Genomic DNA, 25241 nt, shown 5'->3' with positions numbered 1-25241 from the left:
CTCCATATCACATCTCCATACGGATGTCGCTTTGTGTGGAGTGTATTTGTGTGCGTGTGTGTGTGTGTTTTCCTGCACCGAACTATGCCGCTTGCAACTGCCAATTGGTCATGAGCGTCAACCAATTGGTCGTAACTGACAGTTTGGCGAAAATGCCGTCCCCTCTCTCCCTCCCCTCTCCCCCGCACCAAGAATGAACAAAGTTGCATGAAGCATGAACCGACCACAAGCGGTCTAGATACACAACGTAGACTGCGGGGTTATCATTTTTCACCAATGGCCCATCACAAGCCCTGGGCACCCACCAACTATCACTGTTGCATACGCAGAGAAGATATATAAAAAAAAAGAGCGGCATGAAGGAACCAAGACCCAAGTGCTCTCACGGTACCTTCACCACATTTTATTTAATAATATAACTTAATATAACCTTCATTCATTGCAATTTCATGTCGCCAGCAATATACTCTGTAGGAAGGGACCCCGAACTCAACGGCATGGAAGGATATGAGAGAGGGTTTCTTTCTGGGGGTTGAACAATGGCGAAGTACCTGTGGGCTATTTTTTGATTGTTTTGTTGCTTATCGGGCAGACTGCAGTTTTGGGAAATGAACTCCCATTTTGCAGCCTTACCAAAATGGGTTCGTAAGCTGTTTGACCCTGTTGGCGACTAAATTTCCATTTATGGTAAACAAAGCGGAGAAATCGTGCGCCGGCCCCGTGGAATGTGCGGTAGACACACAAATCAGTTAAAAACAACACCCGCAAAAAAAAAATGCAGCCCATATCAGAAATGATCATGAAAGTACCTTTTATTTATGTGCCTGCCCATAGTAACAAACACCGCATTTTGCTTGACCTCGCCAAGAGGGTCTACATCTTTTCAAGAATAATTGGTCATATGCATAAACATTTTCACATCTCTTTATTTGGATCTATTTTTTTCTTCTTCTTTGGTGGGTGGAATACATAGATCGAATCAGACGACAGAAACCCTTGGTCCTTGGTCGACTTATTAGGAAGCAAAATGAAAAAAAAAAAAAAAAAACTTGATATGAGGAGCTATTTTTTTTTCTTTAGCCTTGGAAAGGTGGCAGGTAAGCAGTGGTGAGCAGATGAAAGACCACAAAAGCAAGCACAATCTCATGATGTGTATACTCGCAGACACACACATAGACAAAGGAGATCGATCGATGAGGGGTTTCCTTGTCCGCCATAGGTCCATCAGAGGTGTTGGCTCCTTTGCACTGGAGATTGAGAAACCGAAATGCATGCTCCTTTGTTTGCCTGCCCTTTGTCCTTCGTACTCCTCTTGCGTGCTAGCGCTTCATTAATAGTCCGTGAACTGTTTTCACCGCACGGCTTCGATTAAATGGAGCCATTTACAGTCGTTGGAGGGACGGAAGCAAAAAGGATCCGAGACTACAACGAACGGTGCAAGCTCAGTAAAAAAAAAAAAAAGCACCACACGCTAGGCCCTGCCACTTGTGATTGGTTCGCTTGAGGAGTCGAAGGAATGGCCGTTTCAATTTAGCCCTAAATTTTGAGCCCATGTCTGTGCGAGGGCACCAGGGACAGAGACAGAGACCAATGGACAGACAGGACCAGGGAGTCAACTGAGGTAATAGTCCAGCTCAAGGGACACTGTGGATAGACGCAACTATTAGTCTATTTGGGGAGGGGGCTTTCTTTTTTCCCGTGAACTGCGGAGAGAGGGACAGAGAGTTGTGTGCGCAGAGGATAGAAAAATCACACACGCAGAAGACTAAGAGCAATTGAGTTTCCTGTTTGCCTGCACCGCCGCACTAAGAAGAATTAGAAAGGAACAGAACTCTCGACTGTTCTGTCGTCGACCCTTCTTTGGAAATGTCTCATTTGACTCAAACGGGCTTTTCTCTTGGCGACCCTCGGGCTTCAAACCCAAAAGCATACAAGTCGACTCATCGCGGGACTACAGCGCTGTTGCGCTAATTCACAGAAACGCTAGGCGCAACAGTCGTGAATTTCAACCATTCGTTACCAAATCCTCCCCTGTGGTTCAGTCGCCTTTCCTTTCCCCTCTCCTTCTCCTTCTCGAGCGGAGAAATAAGATAGCACACAACGGGGGGACGGTCTTGGATGGACTCAGATAAGAGAGAGCGAAAAAAAAGAGAACGAGAGAGAGAGAGAGAGGAGATGAAGGGAAATGAGAGCCCCCCCTTATTTCTAGAACGAATAGAGAAAGAAAAAGAATTCTTTTTTCGTTTCGGTCGTCAAAAAAAACCACTTCGCCCACCATTGGATTACTTCTAATTCTGGCATTCAGCAGACGCCTGCACCAACGTGCGTCTACAGTAGTCGCGCCTCTGCCTTTTTTTTTTGATTGACGGCAACGAACCACCCAGCAACCAGCGATAAGAAAACAACTTTTATTCGTTCAGGGGCGGAGAAGGCAAGCAAGGACTTCATGCAGCATTCTGGGAGAACAACACCACAACATCAAAGCAAGAGTGGCACGGAATCGACAACTGCACCGCAAAAAAAAAAAAAAAAAACGGCAGAATCGCCATTTATCGTCGGAATAAACAACAAAGGTCCTCTTGTACGACTTGCAATGGCTGGGAGGAGGCGTATGCATTCGACGGCCATTTAATGCAAAACTTCCTCACATGTTGATTGTCTAGACAATTCTCAAGTGTTCTCTAAACCACTTCCACCATTTCTTTTTCATTCTCTGTGGCAAAGATAATTCCGTCCTGATTGCACCACCCCCGTCTTAAAATAATAAACATTTTCTGGTATGAACCTGTCCCTCTCTTTTATTTTTGCTAAATGTAGTCTAGCATAAGAATTTTGTCCATCGCCACCCCAGATCCTGGGGCTGTCTTACCGTCTTGCTGCCTTGCTGTCTTGCATTCTAAAAATACAAGGGCAAAGCAGGTAATGCCTATTTTTTTTGTGTCGATCGATCGGCCTGTGAACTCCGTTCCTTAGGATATTTTTTTTTTTGTTCGGCCAAGATATGCATGGCCTTATTTACGCCCATGGCGTTTCCGCGAATGGTGTTGGTGTGGCTGAATTTTTGGAATATCGGGCCAGGCTGACCAAACCCCCCTCCCTCCCTACTAGAGAGAACTTTGGACGAATGGTCGTATGCACGACATGATGATGTTTGTTTGTCCCTTGCAGTACACATATGCATACATGCGCACACAGCGACCGCGGGGAACGGTACATGGTTCGCCTCGACTCGTCTCTAGGTTCGTTTGTACAAATTCTGGACCATCCTTATCCGATACCCAAGTAATAAAAAAAAAGTAACGCGTCATGAGTGGATCGTTGAATGACCCTCTTTTTTTTTTTTGGAGTGGTCATACTACTGCTCGGTCGGCGTTTAGTATCAACAACTTATGCGGCTCTGTCTCAGAGCCGGATCGAAGCAACTAGAACAAAAGCAAGGAGAGAGTTGTACACCAACAATAAAGATGATAGGTCTACTCCACAACAAAAGAAAGGTATGCAACGTGTGATGACCAGTCTGGACCATTTCGGACAAAAAGGCCAAAACACACTTTACTGAGCGATAGATAGAGATGGACGGTGTATGGAGAGGAAGGGAAGGGATGATGACGGGGATTGAGGGAGGAACAAATTTCAGGAGAAAACGCGAACCTGGCGATTGATGCAGCGGACACAAATCGAACCAATGGTGATGTGTGGTTTCGAAAATCCCGAGCTTGGGGGATTGTAGGATCTTTTTTTTTTTTTTGTACTCAACACGAATGGCTCTGTACAAGGAGGAATTCGCGAACTCTCCCTTATCGTTCCACGAACAAAGGATCCAGAAGAAGGTCGTCAACCGAAGGATCCCCTCTCCTGGATATGGTCATAACTTCTAGTTGTTGGACTTTTTTTTTTTTTCATGTGCCTTGAATAACAGGCCGTTGTTGCTCAACAACACCAAAAAAGAAAAAAAAAAAATTATGACTCGAGTTATGTACACACACATATACACGTTCCGGAAAGAGGAAAATTTTCGTTTATCCCAATATAAAAGCTGAGGTTGAATCGGAAGAAGAAGAGGAAGAGGAGAACCGCGGCTCTCGTCTATTGAAAATATATACCGCTGAAAGCACAAGGGAGAAATCGCGCGCCGGGCCGTGCCATATGTCTCCCACCTCCCAGTCCAGCCTCGGTTACTGGAGAGAGAGTACCAATCACGCAGCTGAAAAAAAGGAAAATAAATAAAAAAAAAGCGCTCGGCAGTTTTTTTCGTAACGGTGGCTCAAGGGAAAATATAGCACCAACAGACGGGTTCGGATTAAAGTTTGCCACGTTTTTTATGTTTTTTTATTGTTGTTGTGAACAAAACAGAACTTTTTCTAGCGGAGACGTAAATCATGCAAAGAATTTTTTTTGCTCTATTGTATTCAAGCCAGTCTTGTCCAGCACACCTCCTCCCCCAAGGAAGTCCCGATTGAGCCTTGGCGGCCTTTTTTTCTACATGTGTTGGGGTCAAGCGAGAACTAGGTCTTTTTTTGGGAATTTGTCGCGTGTAAAAAACTCTGGTTTCCTCGGGTGTGATTACGGTCCTCTTATAAAGACACGGCTCTCGGGTTTATTGATATTTTCATGTTCAGCAAATTGGGTACCGCCCTCAATATTTCACTTTTGGTTCTCCTCCTCACTCCTCACTCGTGGATCGAAATGATCCTCACCCGTGAAGGGTGGTAGAGACATCTAGGCTATTCTTCTCTTCTCCTTCTTCTTTTTTTTTTTTTGTTCCCAGATGCTAATGTAGCCGCCATGCGGTATGTAACAATAGAGAGAGGAGGGGAGGATGGGTGCGGATCAAAAGGTACAGCTCGAGATGTAAGGCTTTTTTTTTTGATATTCTCTTTGCGCAACAGAGAGGGTCGCTTTTGTTTCCCTCTTTGACTCACCTCCACCCTTGTAGTCCTCACGAGCTAACCAAAACAACACGAAAACAGACATCAGATGTAGACCCTTATTACTCCAACCTTGAGCATTTTTTTTTTTTCGCGCCAAAAAAATAATAAAAAAAGATGTAATCGATTTCAATCTCCTCATGGCATTCAAAGGAATGTCCCGATGAATGCATGCGTCGCTTTGTCAGAACCTTTTTACATGTAAAAGCCTAGCTGCAACAAACAAAAAGGTACATTCAGCAAAAAAAACCCCCCCGTGGAGGAAAAAAAAAACCAGAAAAGGTGCCACATGGCAGAGATGTCAAAGAGTCTACGAGGAAGCAATCCGAATCCAGAACTTGAATCTCCCTCTTCGCCACGAGGGAGATACAAGGTCTGGGGTGTTTACTTTTTTCTTTGGACCCCCTGATGGTTGCCCACTGCCTCGGTCCTGTGGATGATCGACCAGTAGAACTTTCACTCCTCCCATCCCCTCCCCCCAAACCAAGTGATCTCTAGGCAGCATAGTACGCTCTCCTGCTCTAGTCCACCCTATTTTTTTCTTTAAAAAAAAATAAGGTAGACATCCTCATGGTCATTCTGCTGACCTAGGAAATAAGGACTGACCAAAAAAAAAAAAAAAAAAGCGGTAGTCGAAGCGTCGTATCCATTCGCCGCCATTGCCATCGCTCACCAAAAAAAAAAATACAGCGCCGTCTGACAAATTCAGCCAGCTGCGTCGCTTTTTTATCGTTTCAGCTCTCAGATCACACCACGTCCGCAGGTTCTTGTTATCGCCCAAGGGACACTGCCTCTCTTCTCTCCGCATAAGTCTACTATGCATGCACTGTGCATACGCCTTCTATCCCCCTCCCCCCCTGGATTCTGCGGCACGTCCGTCTGCGCTTTACAGGTGGGGTGTATAATATAATAAAATCAGACTGGAGCTTTGTTTTGAATGGACCAAGCCAGTGACTGCAATGGCAAATAAGTAACTGCTCACGGTGACTGACCACCCAGGATTGTTATGCGCAGTTTCCGATGGATAGTTGCGCCCCGCCGGCTTGACAAAAACGGCAGGGAGGCGAAGCAACCCGAGGCCAGCGAATAAAGAAAAGGAACACCTAAGGAGGGGTACTCAACTAGTGCTCATGGGGATTTATGTTAATAAAAAAAAAAAAAAAAAAAAAGGAGGGGTACTCAACTATTGAGGGAGAGGGGAGGGGGCCAGCAATTGGTACTGCGGCCGTACCACCTTCTGCTCCTAAATGCATGACCCATGTTGCCTTGTCTTGGCCGCGATCGATCCTTGTCCACGGCATAAAAAAACCCTCCTCGGAAAGGATATGCCGGTTGTCTTGGCTGTGTAGCGCTTTTGCGCGACCGACAGAAGGTTTCACACACGCATACACCTGCTTCTCCTTCTCTCGCCTTCTTGCTCTCTTTCTTGCTGACAATTGACAATTGAGCACACACGTCTGCGATCGAGGTCTTTTGGAATGTCCAGACTGCTCCTAATATATAATTAAAAAAAAAAATTATTCAAAACGTGCTACAGCCGGGCAAAGCGTGAGGGCGACTCGTGTTTGGACACGTTGGGCTTAGGTGCCAAGCAATTTATTTTATTCCAACAATAAAGAGAACCTCATGGTATGACTACGGCTAATTTGGACCGAGAGAACGGCATTGGAAGCAGCAGCACTGACTCTTGGTCATCTGCAATCCACGCCAACAAGCATCCGACTGGATATTAGCCAAGCGTTGAGGGCTATGGCGACTCTCCTTGATCAACACTGCCCTCTGCTCCGTGAACAACAGTAAAAATGCCCGGTTCGCTATAGAGCTGTTAAGGGACCATTATTCCTGGCCCTATCAAAGTGCTCTGCAAAGGTGGGGGTGAAAACAGGAGCTTCATTGGTCTTATCTTCCATGGTTGTGGTCAAAAGAGGGGGAGAGAGCTGTATAGAGAGCATGCGCCTTGCGTGCCATTGAAGACGTTTGGACATTTGAACATATCAATCGTGCACAGTTACAATAGCAGGTTTTTTTTGTTATCATCATATTTATTTTTCAGCTGTTGCTGTTGAACTAATTGAGGGTATATAAAAAAAGGCGGGTATCTATATCTACAAAGAGGAAGACCTCTACCGGTAGGAAGGTGTTTATAGGATAAAAGAGGATGCAATATCGAACACCAAAGGGGGTGGGGTGGGGTTGGGTGGGGGTGCATTAATTTTTTTCTTTTTGTTACTTGGCTGATTGGGCGAAGAGAAGAAAAACTGCATCGAGAAGACCTTAAGTGGTCGTTCTGCCCCAGAAAGAAGACGGCCCATTCTCGCGATGAGATTGACTCGACGAACAAAAGGAGGAGGAGTTCCTCGTGGTGCTGTCGAGTAGGCACAAACGCCTTGTGCTGGAGGGGGGGGGGGGGGGGGTGTCAAAAAAAAGGCAGAAAATTGCGTTGCGAAAATAGCAAAATTTTTTTGGGATGTGGTATTTAAAAAGAGAGGACGGGGGCCGAGGGATCAACCTGTGGCGACGGTTGGAACGGTCTTCATGGCCTCCTCGATAGCCATGCGCAGCTTGGAGATGTTAATGGGCTTGGAGACGCAGCCGGACATGCCAACCTGGCGGTAGAGCTCGCGCTGCTCCTCACCATCGGAGGTTGTGACGGCGATGATTGGGACATTCTTGTTCTGCTCCAAGATCGAGTGCTGGGTATGGGAGTTGTTGTTGCGGATCGCGGTCGTGGTCTCGACACCAGAGAGTCCGGGCATATCGATGTCCATGAGGATGAGGTCGACCTTGTCCTTGGTGAGCTGGTCAAGGGCGGAGAGACCCGAATTATGGACAGAGGCGAGCTGGATCGTGTCTGCGAAGTGCTTGCTGAGTAGGCGCGAGAGGATAGACAGGTTGATGGTGTTGTCGTCGATGATCATGACCTTGATCTTGCGAGGCTGCTGGTGCTCATGGTCGTCAAAGTCGTCGCCGTTGATGCTCTGCATGCTCATAGCGGGCGAAGGAGGCGAGGTGGGGGGGTCGAAGGCCGCAAGGGAAGGAGACGAGGTGGAGGGCTCGAAGGCCGCGAGACAAGAGTGCGAAGACATGCTGGCGAGGGCTTTGTTAAGGTAGGCGGTGGTTTTCTGTAGCTGCTGTTCCTGGAGGAGACTAGTTGGAGTTGTAGAACACATTTTACGGATGAGGGAACAAAGCATGGTAGATGGGTGCTGGCGGTGCTGGTGCTGGGTTTGCGAGAGGTGCGTGGGAGTTATGGTGGTAATGCGGGGTGCTTTCGAGGCGAGGAGGTGGGGATGGTTCCTGGAGGAGAGAATGGTGGGCAGGTGTGCAAGTGCGTGGTACGGGTGCAAAGCTTTCAGAGACAGACGTGTGTATTAGGGCTGGAAAGATAGTAAAAAAAATGAGGAGAAAAACTGAGAGGATGGGGGGACAATCCGCCCTTTTATACTGTTGAAGGTGCTTGGCAGGACTCAATAGGGCGAATGAATTGGGATAAACAAAAGGAGGTCAATTGCTCCGGCAAAAGGACGCGTTCCGTCCGCAGCCCTTTATTCGCACTCAATTGCATTCAATTGAACTCGAGTATTCAAAAGGGCCCTTTAGTTGGAATGAATTGAGCGAAATCTTTACAATACCGTCCACTGAGGACCGCCACATCAACTGACTCGACCATGCCCGCGCTCGTTTGACGCGCAGCCCCATCCTCTCTCGTTTGACAACACGCCTTCCCATCCCCACTCGCTCCCGTTCATTTCTTCGTTGTCAGTAGGCAAAATACCGACTGTCTCTTGCATTATATCCACACCATGCCTCATCGCCACTGCTCCCTCACTGCCGTGTTCATTCTTTTCCGTTCCTGCAGTCCACTAAACTGCTCAAGGGTCAAGAGTCAAAAGTCGACCGCATTCTCTCTCGACCAGCTCTCGATCTTGGGTCGAACGTACAGAATGCACCCGTGCCACTCGAGAGAATTGATGTTTGCCCAGAAGCAAGTCCTCCTCGGCAAAAAACAAAGGCGATCGAAGGCTGGGTAGGCAGAACGACAAAAACCTCTCGCCTTCGATTGAATCCCCTTTTTCTTTGGTGCTCAATTATTTTTTCCTGAGCCGACAACAAAATCTATTCTCCATCTGGTCCATTGTGCTACTTTAATCCGCAAACAATGAGGGAAAAAAAGGAAAACGGGCTGCGGCCAAGACATGGTATCGAACTGGGCAATCATGGCGAGTGCACTTCCACGCTTCATTGGCGACAAATATAGCAATTATCACTATGGCTCAAATAGAACATTGCATTTTTTTTTTTTATAAACATGTCCTTTTGTGCGTTCATGAATAATTGCCCTGAATTGGAGCCGAGTCCCTGGTTGTTTTTTTTTCCTTCTCGGCTGTGGGAGGGATACATGTTTTCTTGGCCTGGTTACCAGAATTGCTGTAAATAGCAAATACTAATAAATGGAAACGACATCAGGTAAATGAACGCCCTGATCTCTATCACTCAGTCATGGTATTTATATCCCACGACATGTGCCCATGACCGGGCTATAGGGCGTTGGACCGGGCTATAGGACGTTGGATAGCCCGTTCACCAAGAAGACCCCTGGGAAGTGAATGCATGAACCGAACGCATGCGTGCCTGGTTCTATTTTTTGTCTGTCCCATCCATTGCCTCTCACAACTCTCAGTCACACCAGTGTTCCCCCTACTTGACGCAGTGGGTGGGATCCATGGCATAATGGTTGTGGGACACGCAGGCAGGGGAGGGGGAAGGAAGAGGGGGGGGAGGAGGGGGGAGGAGGGGGGAAGGAGGGGGGTATGCTGAAGAAGCGACATAAACCAGTTTCGTGCGATCCAAAACATATTTCCATTGTAAGGAGAATAACATGGACACAAGAGCAGACAGGAACGTGTCGATTGAATCGTGGCATGCTGCAGCTGTGGAAAAAAATGCTCCGATATCCTAAAGTGTAGCTACCGAACCCGGATTTAAGAAAGGACCACATAGACCGATCGTCCTGTGTTCTTTTGCTCTGGGCAGACTCTACTTTCTCACTCGCACACGTCTGTGAGACGCGCGCTGAAAAAGCAGGAGAGATGAACAGGAGTATATGCATCAGTTAATACCACGGATGTTCATTGTTAACAAGCGAGCAGTGTAGAATATGTCCTGTTACGTGTATCGCAGCTATGGTGCATCTCATGGTCGACTCCTCAGTGTGACCCTGAAATACGCGAATTGCTTTTCGAACTTTTTATTGTCCCCATCCCGGCTAGATCAAGGCACACAAGCTCTACCTGGCGCGCTTCAAGGAGTACAGTAGTAGACAACCGCGCACGCATGATCAATTGAAAATGACGAGGTTTGTCGACCCTGAGCGTGTTTTCTTTTTTGCTTACTCATTTTGATTTTCTACCTAGCATTTCCTTTTATGTATAAACGTGGGCCTAACCTTTCGCCGCTTCGGCTATCCCACTTCCGCAATTGCCAAGTAAACTTTCGGGTCAAGGTCTGCGCCCATCATGCAATTATCAATCTCGAATGACTGTCTCGAGATGACAATTGACAGAAGTTTGGGAATCTAAACACATGCAATTACCACTGTTTGTAGCCGTTCCGCTCTCTCTATTTGATTATCAGTTCATAGACACCTAACGACGTAGTCTTGTTGATGGATAAACCTCATGGGAAGAACCTATGGGCGACCGAGCAGCACCGCTTCGTTCAATTACCGCTACTAGAGGCTGTATTATGGTGGGTTAATTGATTGAAGTTTGAGTTTGTGGGAAACCGACACTGGTGTTCAATTATAGAATGTTCCATGTATCTTACGATGGCTAAATGACAAGAGTCGGAGACCACAGCCTTCGGTCAATTACCGCTGCTCACAGGTGGTTCTCGACGCACAATTGATAGGCGCTAGGCGTCCCGAGATGGACTTTCGGCGGCCATTCCCATTCGGAGCGACTATTTGATTGGAAGAGTTCTGAATCACAGAGGTGCAATCACCTATGGGGCCCCAGGGGGTTTCATAGTGACGAAAGGACAGGTTTGAGAGGTCGAGCTTTAGCGTAGTTAATGGAACGGGTCTCATCGTTTTTAAAAACTGTAGTTGCGTTCAAGCGTTCACTGCCCTTCATAGGCCAATTGATAAGGGCTCCAGAACGCCTGTATTATGCAAACGTTATCCCACAAGTCGAAGATTCAAAGATATGGTCCTTGAACAGCAGGCTCGTTCAATTAGCGTAGGCCTTGAGTGTCTTTCGGTGGTTAAATGATTGTTCGAGAATATCTGGTGTCAGTACACCGAAACAGACAGTCAGGCCAGAACTCGTTGGCCTAGACTAGCCCAAGATGCTGGTCTATCGCCTGCGATCGATAGTTACGTGAGATGGCCCTGGTTAGTAACAGGTCGGGCATGAACAGACAAAGGCTTGTGTCGCAGACCTGTTCGAGATATTTTGGAAAGAAACGATGGTCAATCGAATGGTGTAGATGGTCGGTTCTGGTGCCAGTACCTCCTTCTTTGTACCTGTACCAAGACCTCGGGAGTCATGCTTCCCTTTGTGTTCTAGCCGTCTCCTACGTGCCACAAGAAAACGCGACTGACCGGACCCAGGCCTTTTTCGCGTTTTACAAATATACAACATCCAGAGACCAAAGGTCATTCGAGCTGGACCATAGACGATGAATCATCCGCCTATCGGTCATTTTAATCCAGAGAGCCAGTCCATGAAAGATAGTCTATATAGTCATTATCGAGCATCGAGCATCGACCATTGACCATTGACCATCGACCATTGACCATGAGAGATTAGGAGCCAGCGTGTTTGGTGCTCTCCATTATGGTTTGCATGAATTCTGGACAAAACAACACAAACACACAATAGAAAAATAGATGGTCTATTGCACCATGCACCAATCCTGACTCCAGGACATGCATCGAATTAGAGGTGGGAGAGACGCCTTTTTTTTCTTTTTTTCTGAGCATGCAACAGAAAATGATCATGCTCACAGGGGTTTGGCGACCTGCATTTTTCATTCTTTTCTTTACAGTCATACCCCGTTGTCAAGTTTGTCGCTGCTTTTCTGGTTTTTCGTGTTTTTTTTTTTTTTTTTTTTTTTTTTTTTTTGCATAGCAATGCATCTACCCTGCACGCCTCCTTCTTCCCAACCTATTCCGTTTCATCGCTCCGCGACATTGTTGTTGGATGGGCCACTGTTCCAACTGTCCCTGAGCAAAGCTCACCCTTGTGAGTTTTTTTTTTTCTGTTGCTGCTGTCTCTTGTTGTACACGGGTCCATCCATCCCTCCTTTCTTTGGCTGCCTATGAAAAATATATGTAGGATCGATGAGAGCCGCCGATAAGGGAGAGTTCACGATGGTAATGTGACCCATCGGGGCCAAGAGCCAAGGTCGTTTCAAAAAAAAAAAGAAGAAAAAAAAAAAAAAGCAGGAGTGAGAAAACACATCCATAACATACAGCAGTTCGAGTCAGGCTATGTCCATGTGTCCATAATGCCTGTCCTCTAGGAGAACCCATCCATTGCGCCTCATCTCCTCGGAGTATGATAGGAAGCCCATGAGGTCTAGGAGACAGTTATTTTTTTTTTTTAAAAGAAAAAGCAGGGTCAACTAAGTGGCATCTATCAAAGTCTCCTAGGAAGATAGTCTACGCGTTCACGTATCGCAAAGCCCATCAAATCAGCTATGTAAAGCGTCAACTACTCCTTATGGCAATTAGTGTAGGATGATTGTGCGCACCCTTCCCCCGGAAAAAACATCGCAACACTATGGAGAGGGATGGAGGGCCCAACAGCCCATCATCACAGACACCATGCACTCTATGCACTAGACTATTTCTTTATCTCTACTGTCTATGTCGACCGTGTAAGACACCTTCGACTATCGCGGGGGGAGGGGGGCCGTGACCTCGCCGTCATAGCCTAAGGAAGGGCAAGCAAGCGCAATGTATACATGATCGCCTGGGAACTTTTCATTTATATGCAATATATTTTTTTATTACATTTTACCGTATACTGCGGCATTACGTGAAAACGTTTAAATTGGTTCACAGAGCATCTCTCCTCATCGTCTTAGCTGATGTTTTCTATGAAATACCAGGGGGGGAGGGGAGAAGAGGCTTTTATTCTTAAGAGATCATCTGGAGCACGACTGGGTAGCGGTCCCAATTGATGTTTAGACATAGTGTTAGCAGCAAAAGAAAGAAAGAGAATGAAGGGGGGGTTCGCTGGCTCTAGTGTGCAGTCTATCATATAGAGACATGCGATTCCGCTAGATAGTTACGAGATGAAGAGAGAGGAGGGGGAGAGGGGGGAGGGGACGGAGAGATGACGATAGAGAAATGAATGGGGCAAGGGCGATTGTGAGGGTTCGATGATGTCTCTATTGAGTCCGAGCGATGACCGTTTCATTATCACACGGACCGGACCCGAGAAATAGGCAGATCATCGCAAGGTGCTTCGCCGGCAGGACCCACAGACGGGAAAAAAAAACAAAAAAAAACAACTCATTTAGACAAACCCGCCTGAGGACCACCTTATCGGGCCGGCAAAAGTGCTGTATCTTTTTCCGCTTGCGTTTAAAACGACGCAGAGCAATTGATGACCCGATTTGGCAAGAGCACGACTGACGCCTTGCGGAGAAACCAAGGGGAAAGGGGTAGTTGAAGGGTTGGTGTTCAAACGAAGCGCGTGGCCATGCCATCCGGTGTACACCGAGCACGTTCGCAGGTGCCACAGGAGACTAAGGGGATAATTATGTTGCCAGAGAGGGCTTGGTAACCGGTATGATTGGGCGCAGAGGTGTAAACTGCGTATTCGAATGATTAATAATGAGACTTGGCCACGCAATCCAAGGTGAAGCGTGTTTGCTGCCTGCAGGCACGCCACGTGTATTATTATGTGCTTGCAACGGCCGCGCAATTGGAGACCCCTCCCTTGGATTAGAAAACAAAAGCTCGTTCTTTGAAAGTCTGGACCTTCACTCCTCCACAGAGATGTATGTATCGAACCGCAAGCAAGTAACGGCGCGTCATTACTTTTGTTTTTTTTAATTATTATACAAAGTATGTAGTTCTAGAAAGGTCCCGTTTATTTCTCGCGACAAGGGTCCAAAAAAAAAAAAAAAATCAATAAAGACCAGCTTTTCTTGTTTTTAGACCCGCCTCGACTTGATCGATGATGCCTTCTCTCCTTCCTTTCAGTTCTATAACTATGGACGCCGTTTACTCCCCATCCTTCTTTTCAGAACCTATTTCTTCTTGAGGGGCAAGACGTTCTTCTTGAAGGAGGCACCGTTGTTACCGACAATGTTGCCTGGGCCATCGTACTCGCAGATGTAGATGTACCATTTGGAGCCGTAGGAGTTAGGGCAGAGCTTCTTGGCGCAGCCCACGGTCTTGGTGCCCTTCCAAACAACTTGGGTGAAATGGCCAGTGTTCAACCCGAAGCCAGGTTGCTTGTAGTTGTAGTTCTTGACCTCGCTGTACCAGCCGGTGACGGCAGCCTTGAAGTTCTTGTATCCGGCTGCGAGGTTCTCACCGTGCTATCGTGGGATTATCATACATTTTTTAAATCGATCGCAAGAGATTAGCAACCAGTACTTGCGGGCTCTGTCGCATTTAAATAAGACAAATGCATGCAGGAATGCAAAAAGATAAAAAAAAAAATAGGCGCTTACAGGTCCACCGCTGTGCTTAAATTGGCACTGTTTGATCCAGTCCTTTCCAAACTTAGCGGAATTGGCGTTCCACTTCAGAGGAGGGGCCTGATGGAGGGCACGGTACTTGTTGTGGGTGTCCAAGATGGTCTGCTGCTCCTTGGTCAAAGTGACGGCGGCCTTCTTGGGTGCATCAGCACGACGAACCAAGGCGTCGTTGTGGTTGGGACCAGGGAAGGGCAGGATCTCAGCGTTGGCCTCGTGTTCAGGGACAACCGAGGCGAAACGCTCGAGATCAGCAGGGCCAAAGGCCCTGGGAGTACCCACGGTGCGGGCGTTGGCGGAAACGGCCAGGACGGCAATGCTGGCAGCGAGAAGGGCGGTGAATTTCATGTTTGTTTAAGTGTTGTGGTGTTGGTAAGTTGTTGAGTGTTGTGGATATAGGGTATAGGGGAGGACGACGAGGAGAGAATAGGCGGTAGCCGGCGCTGTAGGGCGTGTGGGGGTCGTAGCAGGGAGAAGGACGTTTACAAAGTTGGAGTGACAAGGTTCCTCAGGTTTGGGGGAAGCCCTACTCTTTTATACCTCGTCTCATTCCTAGAGAATTCGGTAACCAGGAAGGATAATCAGCTGGGCAACCGAACCTCAGATGAGAGCACTGCGACTCCCACGATGCGCATAAGAAGGCTCTGTGGAAGGAATATCAGCCTTCCTTTGTTCTCATCCACGAATTGAGAAGACGGAACAGTTGAGAGCCGCGTTTTGTAGCGCGCTTTTTAAATTTGATTTCATTAACGTTCATAAATTATCCCGCAGAATGTTTTTGTATGAGACCAAACTGAGGCTCTGCAAACTCCCCGGATACACGGGGGGCGCCAGAAAGTGGCAGGATCCAGGGGGAAATGAGTGATTTCCACCCTCGACTCAGTACTCTAACTACTCGTTGTTTCAACAAGAGAAGATGGTTCCTGAATCAAACTGCAGTCTATCAGGAACCAGCCTCCAGAACGTACATGTACGCCATCAACTAATTGTCTCTCCATTTGTGCACCTCAACTGGTTTTGTTTGTTATTGTTATTGTTGTTGTTGTTGTTGTTGGTTCTATTTTGACAACGGCTACTTGAGAGGAGATGTTTACTTGAGAGGAAACGCCTACTTGGCTCCCCAGATCTCCGCACAATAAATTAGGGCGCCATGGACCCAGGTTTACCCAGGCGGATGGTTTTTTTTTTATATGTGTCCCACGTAACTGAGCCATGATGCACCATCTATCTGACAAACTGCATGCACGCGATCGTGCTCTTCCTTCTTCCGCTTTCTAAACAATTGCAATTTGTACCTCCAGAGTATATGTAGGTCATTGAGCGCGCGCTATCTTGATAAAGTCATACCCTGGGACAAGCATATCCACAATAATGCTCAGTCCCCATAGTTCGCTATACCTTGGTTCCCTTTATGAATCAATTTATCGCAATAATAATTAAAAAAAAGTAATAAAAAAACCGGTATGGTATTCTCAAGAGCTACATGCATCGCTTGATGAAATGCCTTGACTGGAGGATACGTTGGCGGAGTATTTTACCAGAATGGCTCTTTGAACGGGGACCGCGATGTTGGCGAGGAAGACGGGAACTCCTGTCCAATAACAGCCTGCTCTCGTTCAGATCTGAGATTCTAAATCCATCGTGAATTAAATGCGAACTGTACGCTGCAGAGGTCGACATGAAGGCGCGTTTCGACGTACATAGAGAGAAAGAGAGAGAGAGTAATATATACGTCGACACGACGCGAAAAAGTTCAGGTGACTAAAGTGGATCCACTAGGGGGGTATATGTCCAAGTGCATCGCAGGAGCCAATGATCCATTAGCAAAACAAAAGAAATTAAAAAAAAAGTGGAGAACGCGGGCAAGTAAAAGTTCTATATAAGTGGGATCGTAGGTTTCCGCCAAGTCACGCAGCTCTTTCTCTCTCTTCTCTCCAAACTGAAAGAACTGGCACGTACAACTGTGGATGCTGAAATAACGTCAGTCTTTGATAAAAAAAAAAAGCCAAAGTAAAAGAAAGCTATGGGATAAGTCCGCTTTACTGCCCAAGTAGCGTGTTTGGATTCCAGGGATCGACGGTATCCCAAGCACGCGTCTAGATATTTGATGGTTGCAAATGATTCACACTCTTAAATTAGCTACATACATGTGTCTAAACATTCTTGGATAGGCAGGGGAGGCCCTTGTGAACACACGATTACATCAAATGCGCATCCTATGAGGCGCGAATATGGATCAGAAGACAGACAAGTACACGCAATGCGGGGTCGGCTGCGGGGAACAACAGCAACCTGGCTTTGTTGTTGTGGTTATTGTTGTTTTGTTCTGGTGATTGGAGTGGGGGACCTTACAGTAAAAGGCAGATTGCGGGGAGTGTGGGGAGGGGGAGTGTGAGCGAGGGTCTTTTAGGAATCGACCCTGGGGGAGGTTTGATTACGACCGATATAGACGACATGGATATGGATGCGTGTGACGTGGGAACGACATGAAGGCAGCGGGCCCAGCTGATAGGCGCACCAGTCAGGAGTGTGGTAGGAACTGAGTGAGCGGTGAAGAGGGCGAGGAGGAGAGAGTGGCACGATAATTTGTCGGGATCCAGCTGGAAGACTGGAACGTGCACGGTCGTTGTGCGACCGCAGCATAAAAGGGACAATTTCATTCTTTTTATGTCGCTCCAAGATCGCCCCTCCACTCTGAAGCTGTCTCCACTGTTCACTCCTCTCTCTTCTCCGCACAACCACCCGCACCCGCCCTTCTCTCCCTCTGCTTCCTCACTCTCAGCTCCCCACTCTTTTCAACATGTCTGCATTCCTGCTGCCTGCGTCTTGCCGCTGTCCTCAGCGCTCCATGCTCTCCCACTTTGTCACGCCGCCCACCACCGCCCGCAGAGCCAGAACCAGAACCAGGGTCATCACCACCGCCTCGAGATCACGAAGCAGCCTTGTGTCCCAGAACGAGATCTCTGCCTCATCCTCGTTCGCCTCCCAACCCTTCCTCCTCAACGCCAATGTCAGTCAGTCAGAGACCAAGATCTTCGCACCTCTCTACCAGATGGACACACCTCTTCCTCCACAGTACCGCTACCAGCTGCCATTCAATGCACCTCCCGCACCAGCTCCGTCGCCATCTCACCAGCAACACCAACACGTATACCCATCTCATCAAGAGCGAGTAAAGCGACAGGCATCGTTGAGACACGCCTCGTACGCATCCCGGACGATCCCAGCCATGATGGGCCCAGCACCACGACCCAGCAAGATCCAGTTCGACAGGGCGTTCCTTGACCTGGTCAAGAGACGACTGGATGAGGACATGCACCATGCTAGCCACCACTTTGATTATTGTAAAGACAAACCCCTGCGCGAGGCTGCTGTCTTCATGGTAAGAAGCTCGATGATTTGGCCCCAAACCCTTCCTTTGTCCGCTAGCATGTCGTCCGATTAGAATTATCGGAAGCCAGTTAGTGAGCAGATCCTAATCTGGCGTGGTTTTTGGTTCTTTCGTGTCATATAAATAACCTTTTTTTTTTTTTTTTTTTTTTTTTTTTTTTTCAGCCTCTCTGCATCGTCAAGGGCGTCCCCAGTGTGCTGATCACGGTCCGGTCAAGTAATATGAGGAACCATCGAGGAGAGTGCAGGTACGGATAGTCAACATTCAACATTTTTTACCCTTTGGCTCTTCTCTTTGTTCTGAGGAGAAACCAATTGCTTCGTTCTTTATTACTTTCAAACCAAGGGTTTTGTTGGGATGGATACATGTGGAACGGATGCTATTCATAGCTCTGTTTTTCGCGCGTGGCGTGTTTTTTCCTTCTCGCATTCCAATGGTCATTTATTGCTCACTCACTCACTCGCCTTTTTTTTTTTTTTTTTTTCTCTTTCCGCTCCGTCTATCGATGCTATCTATCTTAGTTTCCCTGGCGGAAAACGCGACCCCTCGGACGAGAGCTGTCTGGCCACAGCTCTACGGGAAATGGAGGAGGAAGTCTTTATCTCCCCGAAGGACGTCGAGATCTTGGGCGAGTACACAGCCATGCCCAACAAGGACTGCACCATGCGGGTCCAACCCTATGTGGGATTCATTCGTACGCCGATCAACGACGTGAGCGAGATCCGGTTCAATCCAGACGAGATCCAGAAGGTGCTCACCATCCCGATCGACCATCTGTTGGATCCACAGAACTGTAAGCGTCTGGTGCGATTCAGGGACTCCAAGTATATGTATCCGGTGTGGCATGTGGAAAAGGAAGGATGTGATGTCTGGGGCTTGACTGCGTTTATTATGGACGGTGTGCTGAGGAGGATCATGAAGCAGGGTCCTATGGGCGCGATGATCTGTCCGGAGGGCGCCAACATCCCGAGGTATAAACCTCTGCCTGCGCCCGAGATCCCTGGTGCTGCTGCTGCTACCGTATGATCCTACGACTCTTTTAATGAATAAAACGAGGTCTTTTTAATTTAAGCTATTGAACCAAAAGCCCCCCTGTTGAATGGTGGTAGTATGTTGGTGGCAAACAGCCATAAGAAAAGGGCACTGGCCAGTCCAAAATAAGTCAAGTGACGTGGATCGAAGAGAGTCGCGCGCTTCCCTCAAAAAGGCGTGCACCCTGTCATCACCTGGACTTCATCCGTCTTGTCAAGCATCATCTCCTCCCTTCAAGACGCCTCACCCATACCAACATCTCGCTCTCTAGGAGTCCTCAACTGCTGAACAATCGACTGTCAACAGACGCAAAGAACGTAACAGCTTACTTTTACTCAAACCATGGCCATCAACGTTACACGGTGGACGATCGCCCTTCTGGTGCTCCTAAGCGTTCTCCCCTCGGTCTTTGGCCTCTACTTTTATCTCGAGGGCGCCGAGCAAAAGTGTTTCACTGAGGAGCTTCCGAAGGAGACCATGGTCACAGGTATAACTAAACTAAGAGATGCGAGCAGGATGACTTGGTACTCCCCATCCCTCCCCCTTCATCTTGCAGAAGAGGAGGGGACTTTTTCTTCAGTTTGATCAGCCAAAAGTTGATGACCTCCCCACTAACATCATCTCAACAACGACGTTTCTTTAGGTGATTACACTGCCGAGGAATGGGATCAGGATACACGAAAGTTTGTCCTGAACAAGGATATCCAGCTCGAGGTCGTTGTCGAGGTACACGTTCAACAGATTCTCTGACAGAGATCCCTCCCCCATTTCAGCTTTCGTTCTAGTCCGTTCTGAACTGACGCTCTTATACTCCTCGCATCCCCCCCCCCCCCCCCCCCCCCCCCCCCAACTTCCGCTTACTTTATGGTCGCTGTTGACGACGTCGTCGCCAATCAGGAAATGCCCTCCGGTAACAGAGTCTACGGTCAGAAGTTGGCCCCCAAGGGCAGATTCAAGTTCACGTCTGCGGAGTCCGGAGAGCACGCCATCTGCTTATTCACCGCGGATGCCGGCTGGTTCGGTTCTACCAAGCTCGTAAGTTACTCGGTTTTCGATGGTGGAACTCTTCTTTTTTTTTCTTTTTTTTTTTATCTCTCTTTTCTTTCTGGAATTGAATATGGACGAAACGATGTGCTGATTGCCACTGGATCTTTTTTTCTTTAAAAATAGAGAGTGACCCTGGACTTGGAGATCCGTGATATTCTTGAGGATGATAACCAGATTCCGGATGGAGCTTTGAGTGGTAAGTCCGTCGACCTAACAATCGACTATATACCAATGTAAGAAAGTCACCTCTCCTCCCACCTGACATGTCTCGATCGATCGTTCCAATAGATCTTGCCCAGCGCGTCCGTGATCTGAGCCACAAGGTCGGCGATATCAGACGCGATCAGTCTTATCTTCGTGTAAGGAAACCTTTTCTCCTCCTCTTCCTCCTTCTGCTTTTAGATCGAACCGATCCCTCATTGTCCTTTCTAATTGCGCTATTATGATCCAACACCTCTATATTGCGGCCTATTAGGACCACGAACGAGAATTCCGCGACAAGAGTGAGTCTACGAACGCTCACACCGTCACCTGGACCATTGTCCAGCTCGTCGTCTTGGGCATCACCTGCGCTACCCAGTTACGCTCGCTCCGCAGGTTCTTCGAGACCAAGAAACTGGTCTAGAGGTCTAGAGAGAATGTCCGCTCGCAACAGGCCTGTGCAGGATCGCTTGCGTCCTCACATCTGCAGTACATGACAAGTCCGTCTGTTCGGACCAAGGACCAGAAAATGGAAAACTGGATATATCTTTGCATCCAGAGGAGAGCAATACACGGCAGCAAAGTGCCATTTTAATATTAAAAAACCCCCCCCCCTCAAACATCGTTGTGTTGACATGGCTACCATCACGCCGACCATTGTCATCCATTTTCAATTCTTTCCCTGATATTATTTAAGAATATTTTATATAAGAAAAAAAAAAAAAAAAAAAAAAAAAAAAAAAAGAGTGCATTCCGAAGGATCCACACATTCCGTGATCGCATCGTGGGAAGAAGATGAAAGGAAAAAGAGAGAGAAAACTACAAATACAACAAAAGACGTGAAGCGTTTTTACTCCACGACTGAAGCAGGTCTGCTACACTACACCTCAAGTAACGTAGCGAGGACGATAGGAAACAAGTCAAAAGAATTTTATCCGCTGCACATTACGCATGCATCCTTGTTCTCAAGCTATTCAGCATAAGAATAGAGGGGAATGAGGACTTGCTGAACTCTTTGCTCATCAAATACAAGCGATACAAAGAAATGGATCATGACTCCCTTACCGAGCACATAATAGCATCTAATGCCTTTTGATCTGCCTCGTCCAGTTTCGGAGACACGAGTTCCGGTGTCGTCAATCCATTGACAGAGGTCTGGATGGTCGTCTGCTGTTTGACCGCCTTGGCCATGAGGGCCTGCTTCTTCAAACTCTCGAGAAGTGCCTGTTGGTCCACTGTGAACTTGATAGCGTCCACTGCAGGTCGCGATCGAAGGTAGTACATCCCCGTCTTGAGTCCCTTCTTCCAGGCAAAGAAATGCATCGATGTGATCTTGCTGGCACTGGGATCCGACATGAAGACGTTGAGCGACTGTGACTGATCGATGAACGGTGCGCGGTCTGCTGCCATCTCAAGAAGCGCCTTCTGAGGAATCTCCCAGATGGTTCTGTACAGCATCTTGAAGTCATCATCGAGTTCGGCCAGACCCTGAATCGAACCACCAGCGGCAATGATCTGGTTCTTCATCGACTCGTTCCAGAGTCCCATCTGTGTCAAGTCGTTCAGCAAGTGGTGGTTCACAACCTGGAACTCTCCACTGAGGACGCGACGTTGGTAGATGTTGGACGTGTACGGTTCAAAGCATTCGTTGTTGCCCAAGATCTGACTGGTCGAGGCCGTGGGCATGGGCGCAACCAAGAGCGAGTTGCGTACACCATACTTCTTGATGTCCTCCTTGAGACGGTCCCAGTTCCAGCGACCACTTGGTTTGACGTTCCACATGTCATATTGAAGAATCCCCTCGCTCACAGGCGAGCCCTCATAGGTCTCATAAGGTCCATCCACTTTGGCGATCTCACAAGAGGCATCCAGAGCTGCGTGGTAGAGAGTCTCAAAGATGTCCTTGTTCAACTGACGAGCCTCGGGCGAATCAAAGGGATATCGGAGCAGCACAAACGCATCGGCAAGCCCTTGCACACCAAGACCGATAGGACGGTGGCGCTTGTTGCTCTTCTCGGCCTCGGGAACGGGGTAGTAGTTGCGATCGATGACCTTGTTCATGTTCCTGGTAGCGATCTTGACAATTTTGTGCATCTGATCAAAGTCGAAGCGCTTGTTCTTGACATCCACAAACTTGGGCAGCGCGATCGATGCCAAGTTGCAGACAGCGACCTCATCGGGAGCAGTGTATTCCACAATCTCCGTGCATAGGTTCGAACAGCTGATAGTACCCAAGTTCTTCTGGTTCGACTTGGCGTTGCATGCATCTGCGCAAAACCACAAAGAAATAATGTGAATCACGTAAATATCATTTTCGACTTGGGGTCCTTCCATCCCAGGGGCAATAAAGCGAATCTAGCAAAAATCAAGTCCGTACCTTTATATAGCATGTAGGGCATGCCAGTCTCGATCTGGGCATCCACAATGGCGAACCACAGCTTCTGGGCCTTGACGATCTTACGGAACTTGTTGGCGGCAACGTACTTGTTGTAAAGGTTCACGAAATCCTGTCCCCAGACCCGATCAAGACCGGGACACTCTCCAGGGCAGAACAGATGCCATTCGCCGTCCTCCTGAACGCGCTCCATGAACAAGTCAGGGATCCAGAGACCCAAAAACAAATCGCGCGCTCGAAGTTCCTCATGTCCAGTGTTCTTGCGCAGGTCCAAAAACTCGAATACATCCGCATGCCAGGGTTCCAGATACCTATTGGGATGCAGTGAGGGAATGGAGAATCAAAGCACGATCAGATATAAAGTTAATGCATGTACATACATATACGCATGCATGCATGCATGCACTATGTCGATCACGCATTTGCGCACACCCGAGCACTATCACCTACATGGCAAACGATCCGTTTCTCTTTCCGCCTCCCTGGTTCACAAAGCGAGCGGTGTCGTTGAAGACGCGGAGCATTGGAATGATTCCGTTCGAATTTCCATTCGTGCCAGCGATGTAGGAGCCAGAGGCGCGGATCTTTTGGAAGCTGACACCGACACCTCCTGCAGCTTTCGAGATCAACGAACAGGTCTTCAAGGTGTCGTAGATACCCTCAATGCTATCGTCCGCCATCTGGACCAGAAAGCAACTCGACATCTGAGGACGAGGCGTTCCAGCATTGAAGAGGGTCGGTGTTGCATGCGTAAAGTACTTTTCCGACATGAAGTTATATGTCTCGATAGCGGCATCAATGTCAGATCCATGGATTCCAATAGACACGCGCATAAGCATGTGTTGAGGGCGCTCGACCACAATATCTAAAAGTAAAATAACAATATATAGCAAAAGTTATTGGTTAGAGGCGTTCAGAGGCTACTATGGACGATTTTTTTTTGCCGCCATTGATGGTCAGCGGTATTCTTACCATTAATACGCAAGAGATAACTCTTTTCCAAGGTCTTGAATCCGAAAAAGTTGTAGCCATAGTCGCGGTCATAGATAATAGCCGAGTTGAGTCGTTCAGCGTTCTCCATTACGATATCGTGTGTCTCCTTAGAGACCAGGGGGACGTTCTTATTGAGCTTCTGGTGGACGTGGGTATAGAGGTCCTCGATCACGGCCGAGAAGGCCTTCTTGGTCTCCTTGTGCAGGTTCGAGATGGCAATGCGGGCAGCGAGCGTAGCATAGTCGGGGTGGTTGGTCGTGAGATAGGCGGCTGTCTCGGCAGCGAGGTTGTCCAGTTCGACTGTTGTGATCCCTTGGTACATGCCCTGGACGACCTAAAACAACAGCCATTGTTGTTGTTGTTATTGTTGTGGTAGTTGTTACTATTAGTGAACCTGTTTGACTGTCAATTGAGCACTCCGCTTTGAAAAAGATGCATAAAATACGTGAACGCAGCTACAATGACATGTGGAGAGTGCCTTCATTTGCAGACGAAAACGGGGTCGTCAACGACTTCCAGTGGATTCGTGTGTGGATTTGTGTGCTCAATAATGGTGGCAAATCCACTGTCCAAAACAACGCCTGCATGCACAATGACTCTGCTGCCCTCACCCGGGCACAGTATACTCTCTCGGCCACACCAAGGTGAAGGATACCATGTGTAAGACAAGAGAACGGTTGAGCATGCCTGCTTACCTTTTGCGAGACTCTGGGAGGATCCACAAAGTCTGGGTTCAGACCATAGCACAGTTTCGAGATTCGAGATGTGATCTTGTCAAAGTGGACCTGTTGTGATTCAGCCGTTACATTATGCGGAGAGAGAGAATGGGAAGGTGTGAGCTGCATGCAACAGATCAGAAAGGTTCTCTCATTCAGGCTCAGTCCTTGCATCACTTACGGTCTCGCGTCTTCCATCTAGCAACAGGCAAAGGAGGTGAGCGATGTAACGGTGAAGAGGGGGGAGAGGGGGAGAGAGTTAGAGAGAGTTGGAGAGGGATAGAGAGGGAGATGCTCGGTACTAGTTAGTAGGGAGATTTCATATGTGTATGTGTATGCATGTGTATGTATGTAGGAGTGAGACAAAAGCACGCCAGCCAGAAGCACTCACCTCTCTTGACGACAAACATTATGGAGGAGGATGGACGGAGAAGGGATATGGCTGTGGGGAGACGCAGTGTTTGCTCTGGTTCGAGTGCGTCAAGGTGTGCAGAGGGGCAGCTACGTCGGGAGTGGGCGAGTGGAGGCAAGGGAACGCGTTTGTTGACCGAAAGAAGAAGAAGAAGGAATGAAGCACAAACAGGAGGGGCGGTTGACAGAAGGGGTGTGTAGGGGAGGGGTCAGAGAAGAAGAAGAGAGAAGGGGGGATGGCAGCAGAAAACAATAAAATATACGCGTCTGGACGGTGGCGTCTCTGTTGGTGGTTGCCTTTGATCATATATTATTATATACAAGACCGTTCCTGACAAAAATAAACAAAAAGGACGCGTCTCATTCGCAAGTGATCGTATTTCTAACAGCCGTTTCATTTAAGATTT

The 25241-nt window shown here is 47.9% G+C and overlaps 8 protein-coding genes across 8 annotated transcripts; 4 read left to right on the top strand and 4 right to left on the bottom strand.

The window, feature by feature from the left end:
* On the bottom strand, positions 1 to 392 carry BC939DRAFT_433953 (uncharacterized protein). Its single transcript, XM_051553305.1, has one exon. It carries the CDS (start codon positions 356 to 358, stop codon positions 83 to 85), a length of 276 nt encoding a protein of 91 aa, XP_051417780.1. The 5' UTR covers positions 359 to 392; the 3' UTR covers positions 1 to 82.
* A 2694-nt stretch (positions 393 to 3086) lies between these two features.
* On the top strand, positions 3087 to 3748 carry BC939DRAFT_433949 (uncharacterized protein). The gene has a single exon (XM_051553304.1). It carries the CDS (start codon positions 3323 to 3325, stop codon positions 3557 to 3559), a length of 237 nt encoding a protein of 78 aa, XP_051417779.1. The 5' UTR covers positions 3087 to 3322; the 3' UTR covers positions 3560 to 3748.
* Positions 3749 to 7322: 3574 nt separating this feature from the next.
* BC939DRAFT_433945 (CheY-like superfamily) lies at positions 7323 to 8326 on the bottom strand. Its single transcript, XM_051553303.1, has one exon. The coding sequence runs from the start codon at positions 8120 to 8122 to the stop codon at positions 7433 to 7435; it is 690 nt and encodes a 229-aa protein (XP_051417778.1). The 5' UTR covers positions 8123 to 8326; the 3' UTR covers positions 7323 to 7432.
* Positions 8327 to 8491: 165 nt separating this feature from the next.
* BC939DRAFT_433943 (uncharacterized protein) lies at positions 8492 to 9250 on the top strand. Its single transcript, XM_051553302.1, has one exon. It carries the CDS (start codon positions 8732 to 8734, stop codon positions 8957 to 8959), a length of 228 nt encoding a protein of 75 aa, XP_051417777.1. The 5' UTR covers positions 8492 to 8731; the 3' UTR covers positions 8960 to 9250.
* Positions 9251 to 14195: 4945 nt separating this feature from the next.
* Positions 14196 to 14996, bottom strand: BC939DRAFT_472236 (CAP domain-containing protein; the record flags this gene model as incomplete). Its single annotated transcript, XM_051558255.1, has 2 exons — positions 14196 to 14489; positions 14625 to 14996. The coding sequence occupies 2 exons, from the start codon at positions 14994 to 14996 to the stop codon at positions 14196 to 14198; spliced, it is 666 nt and encodes a 221-aa protein (XP_051417776.1).
* Positions 14997 to 17302: 2306 nt separating this feature from the next.
* Positions 17303 to 19112, top strand: BC939DRAFT_433931 (NUDIX hydrolase domain-like protein). Its single transcript, XM_051553301.1, has 3 exons — positions 17303 to 18030; positions 18204 to 18286; positions 18561 to 19112. Exons 1-3 carry the CDS (start codon positions 17449 to 17451, stop codon positions 19063 to 19065), a joined length of 1170 nt encoding a protein of 389 aa, XP_051417775.1. The 5' UTR covers positions 17303 to 17448; the 3' UTR covers positions 19066 to 19112.
* A 101-nt stretch (positions 19113 to 19213) lies between these two features.
* On the top strand, positions 19214 to 21040 carry BC939DRAFT_433929 (transmembrane Emp24 domain-containing protein 4). The gene is made up of 6 exons (XM_051553300.1): positions 19214 to 19558; positions 19715 to 19797; positions 19969 to 20106; positions 20242 to 20314; positions 20407 to 20477; positions 20594 to 21040. Exons 1-6 carry the CDS (start codon positions 19414 to 19416, stop codon positions 20741 to 20743), a joined length of 660 nt encoding a protein of 219 aa, XP_051417774.1. The 5' UTR covers positions 19214 to 19413; the 3' UTR covers positions 20744 to 21040.
* A 25-nt stretch (positions 21041 to 21065) lies between these two features.
* On the bottom strand, positions 21066 to 25032 carry BC939DRAFT_433923 (ribonucleotide reductase). Its single transcript, XM_051553299.1, has 8 exons — positions 24815 to 25032; positions 24605 to 24621; positions 24403 to 24492; positions 23687 to 24041; positions 23165 to 23579; positions 22697 to 23025; positions 21385 to 22586; positions 21066 to 21289 (listed from the first exon to the last, which is right to left on the bottom strand). Exons 1-8 carry the CDS (start codon positions 24831 to 24833, stop codon positions 21251 to 21253), a joined length of 2466 nt encoding a protein of 821 aa, XP_051417773.1. The 5' UTR covers positions 24834 to 25032; the 3' UTR covers positions 21066 to 21250.
* Positions 25033 to 25241: the final 209 nt, after the last annotated feature.

Source organism: Gamsiella multidivaricata (assembly GCF_025024155.1).
Source record: "Gamsiella multidivaricata strain RSA 2152 chromosome Unknown BC939scaffold_1, whole genome shotgun sequence".
Classification (NCBI taxonomy): Eukaryota; Fungi; Mortierellomycota; class Mortierellomycetes; order Mortierellales; family Mortierellaceae; genus Gamsiella; species Gamsiella multidivaricata.
The sequence above is the reverse complement of the archived record's forward strand: the minus strand, read 5'-3'. Positions and strand labels throughout refer to the sequence as shown.

Excerpts from the sequence above, each read along its gene's own strand:
- BC939DRAFT_433923 (XM_051553299.1), bottom strand. Across the intron at positions 24,042-24,402 it reads CTCCCAGAGTCTCGCAAAAG|GTCGTCCAGGGCATGTACCA; the intron begins GTAAGCAGGCAT and ends CTGTTGTTTTAG. Across the intron at positions 21,290-21,384 it reads TAGATGCTATTATGTGCTCG|CTTGAGAACAAGGATGCATG; the intron begins GTAAGGGAGTCA and ends TATGCTGAATAG.
- BC939DRAFT_433931 (XM_051553301.1), top strand. The coding sequence starts at position 17,449 with ATGTCTGCATTCCTGCTGCCTGCGTCTTGCCGCTGTCCTCAGCGCTCC. Across the intron at positions 18,031-18,203 it reads GCGAGGCTGCTGTCTTCATG|CCTCTCTGCATCGTCAAGGG; the intron begins GTAAGAAGCTCG and ends TTTTTTTTTCAG. Across the intron at positions 18,287-18,560 it reads AACCATCGAGGAGAGTGCAG|TTTCCCTGGCGGAAAACGCG; the intron begins GTACGGATAGTC and ends TATCTATCTTAG.
- BC939DRAFT_433949 (XM_051553304.1), top strand. The coding sequence starts at position 3,323 with ATGACCCTCTTTTTTTTTTTTGGAGTGGTCATACTACTGCTCGGTCGG.
- BC939DRAFT_433929 (XM_051553300.1), top strand. The coding sequence starts at position 19,414 with ATGGCCATCAACGTTACACGGTGGACGATCGCCCTTCTGGTGCTCCTA. Across the intron at positions 19,559-19,714 it reads GAAGGAGACCATGGTCACAG|GTGATTACACTGCCGAGGAA; the intron begins GTATAACTAAAC and ends ACGTTTCTTTAG. Across the intron at positions 20,315-20,406 it reads TCCGGATGGAGCTTTGAGTG|ATCTTGCCCAGCGCGTCCGT; the intron begins GTAAGTCCGTCG and ends TCGTTCCAATAG.
- BC939DRAFT_433943 (XM_051553302.1), top strand. The coding sequence starts at position 8,732 with ATGCCTCATCGCCACTGCTCCCTCACTGCCGTGTTCATTCTTTTCCGT.
- BC939DRAFT_433945 (XM_051553303.1), bottom strand. The coding sequence starts at position 8,122 with ATGCTTTGTTCCCTCATCCGTAAAATGTGTTCTACAACTCCAACTAGT.
- BC939DRAFT_433953 (XM_051553305.1), bottom strand. The coding sequence starts at position 358 with ATGCCGCTCTTTTTTTTTATATATCTTCTCTGCGTATGCAACAGTGAT.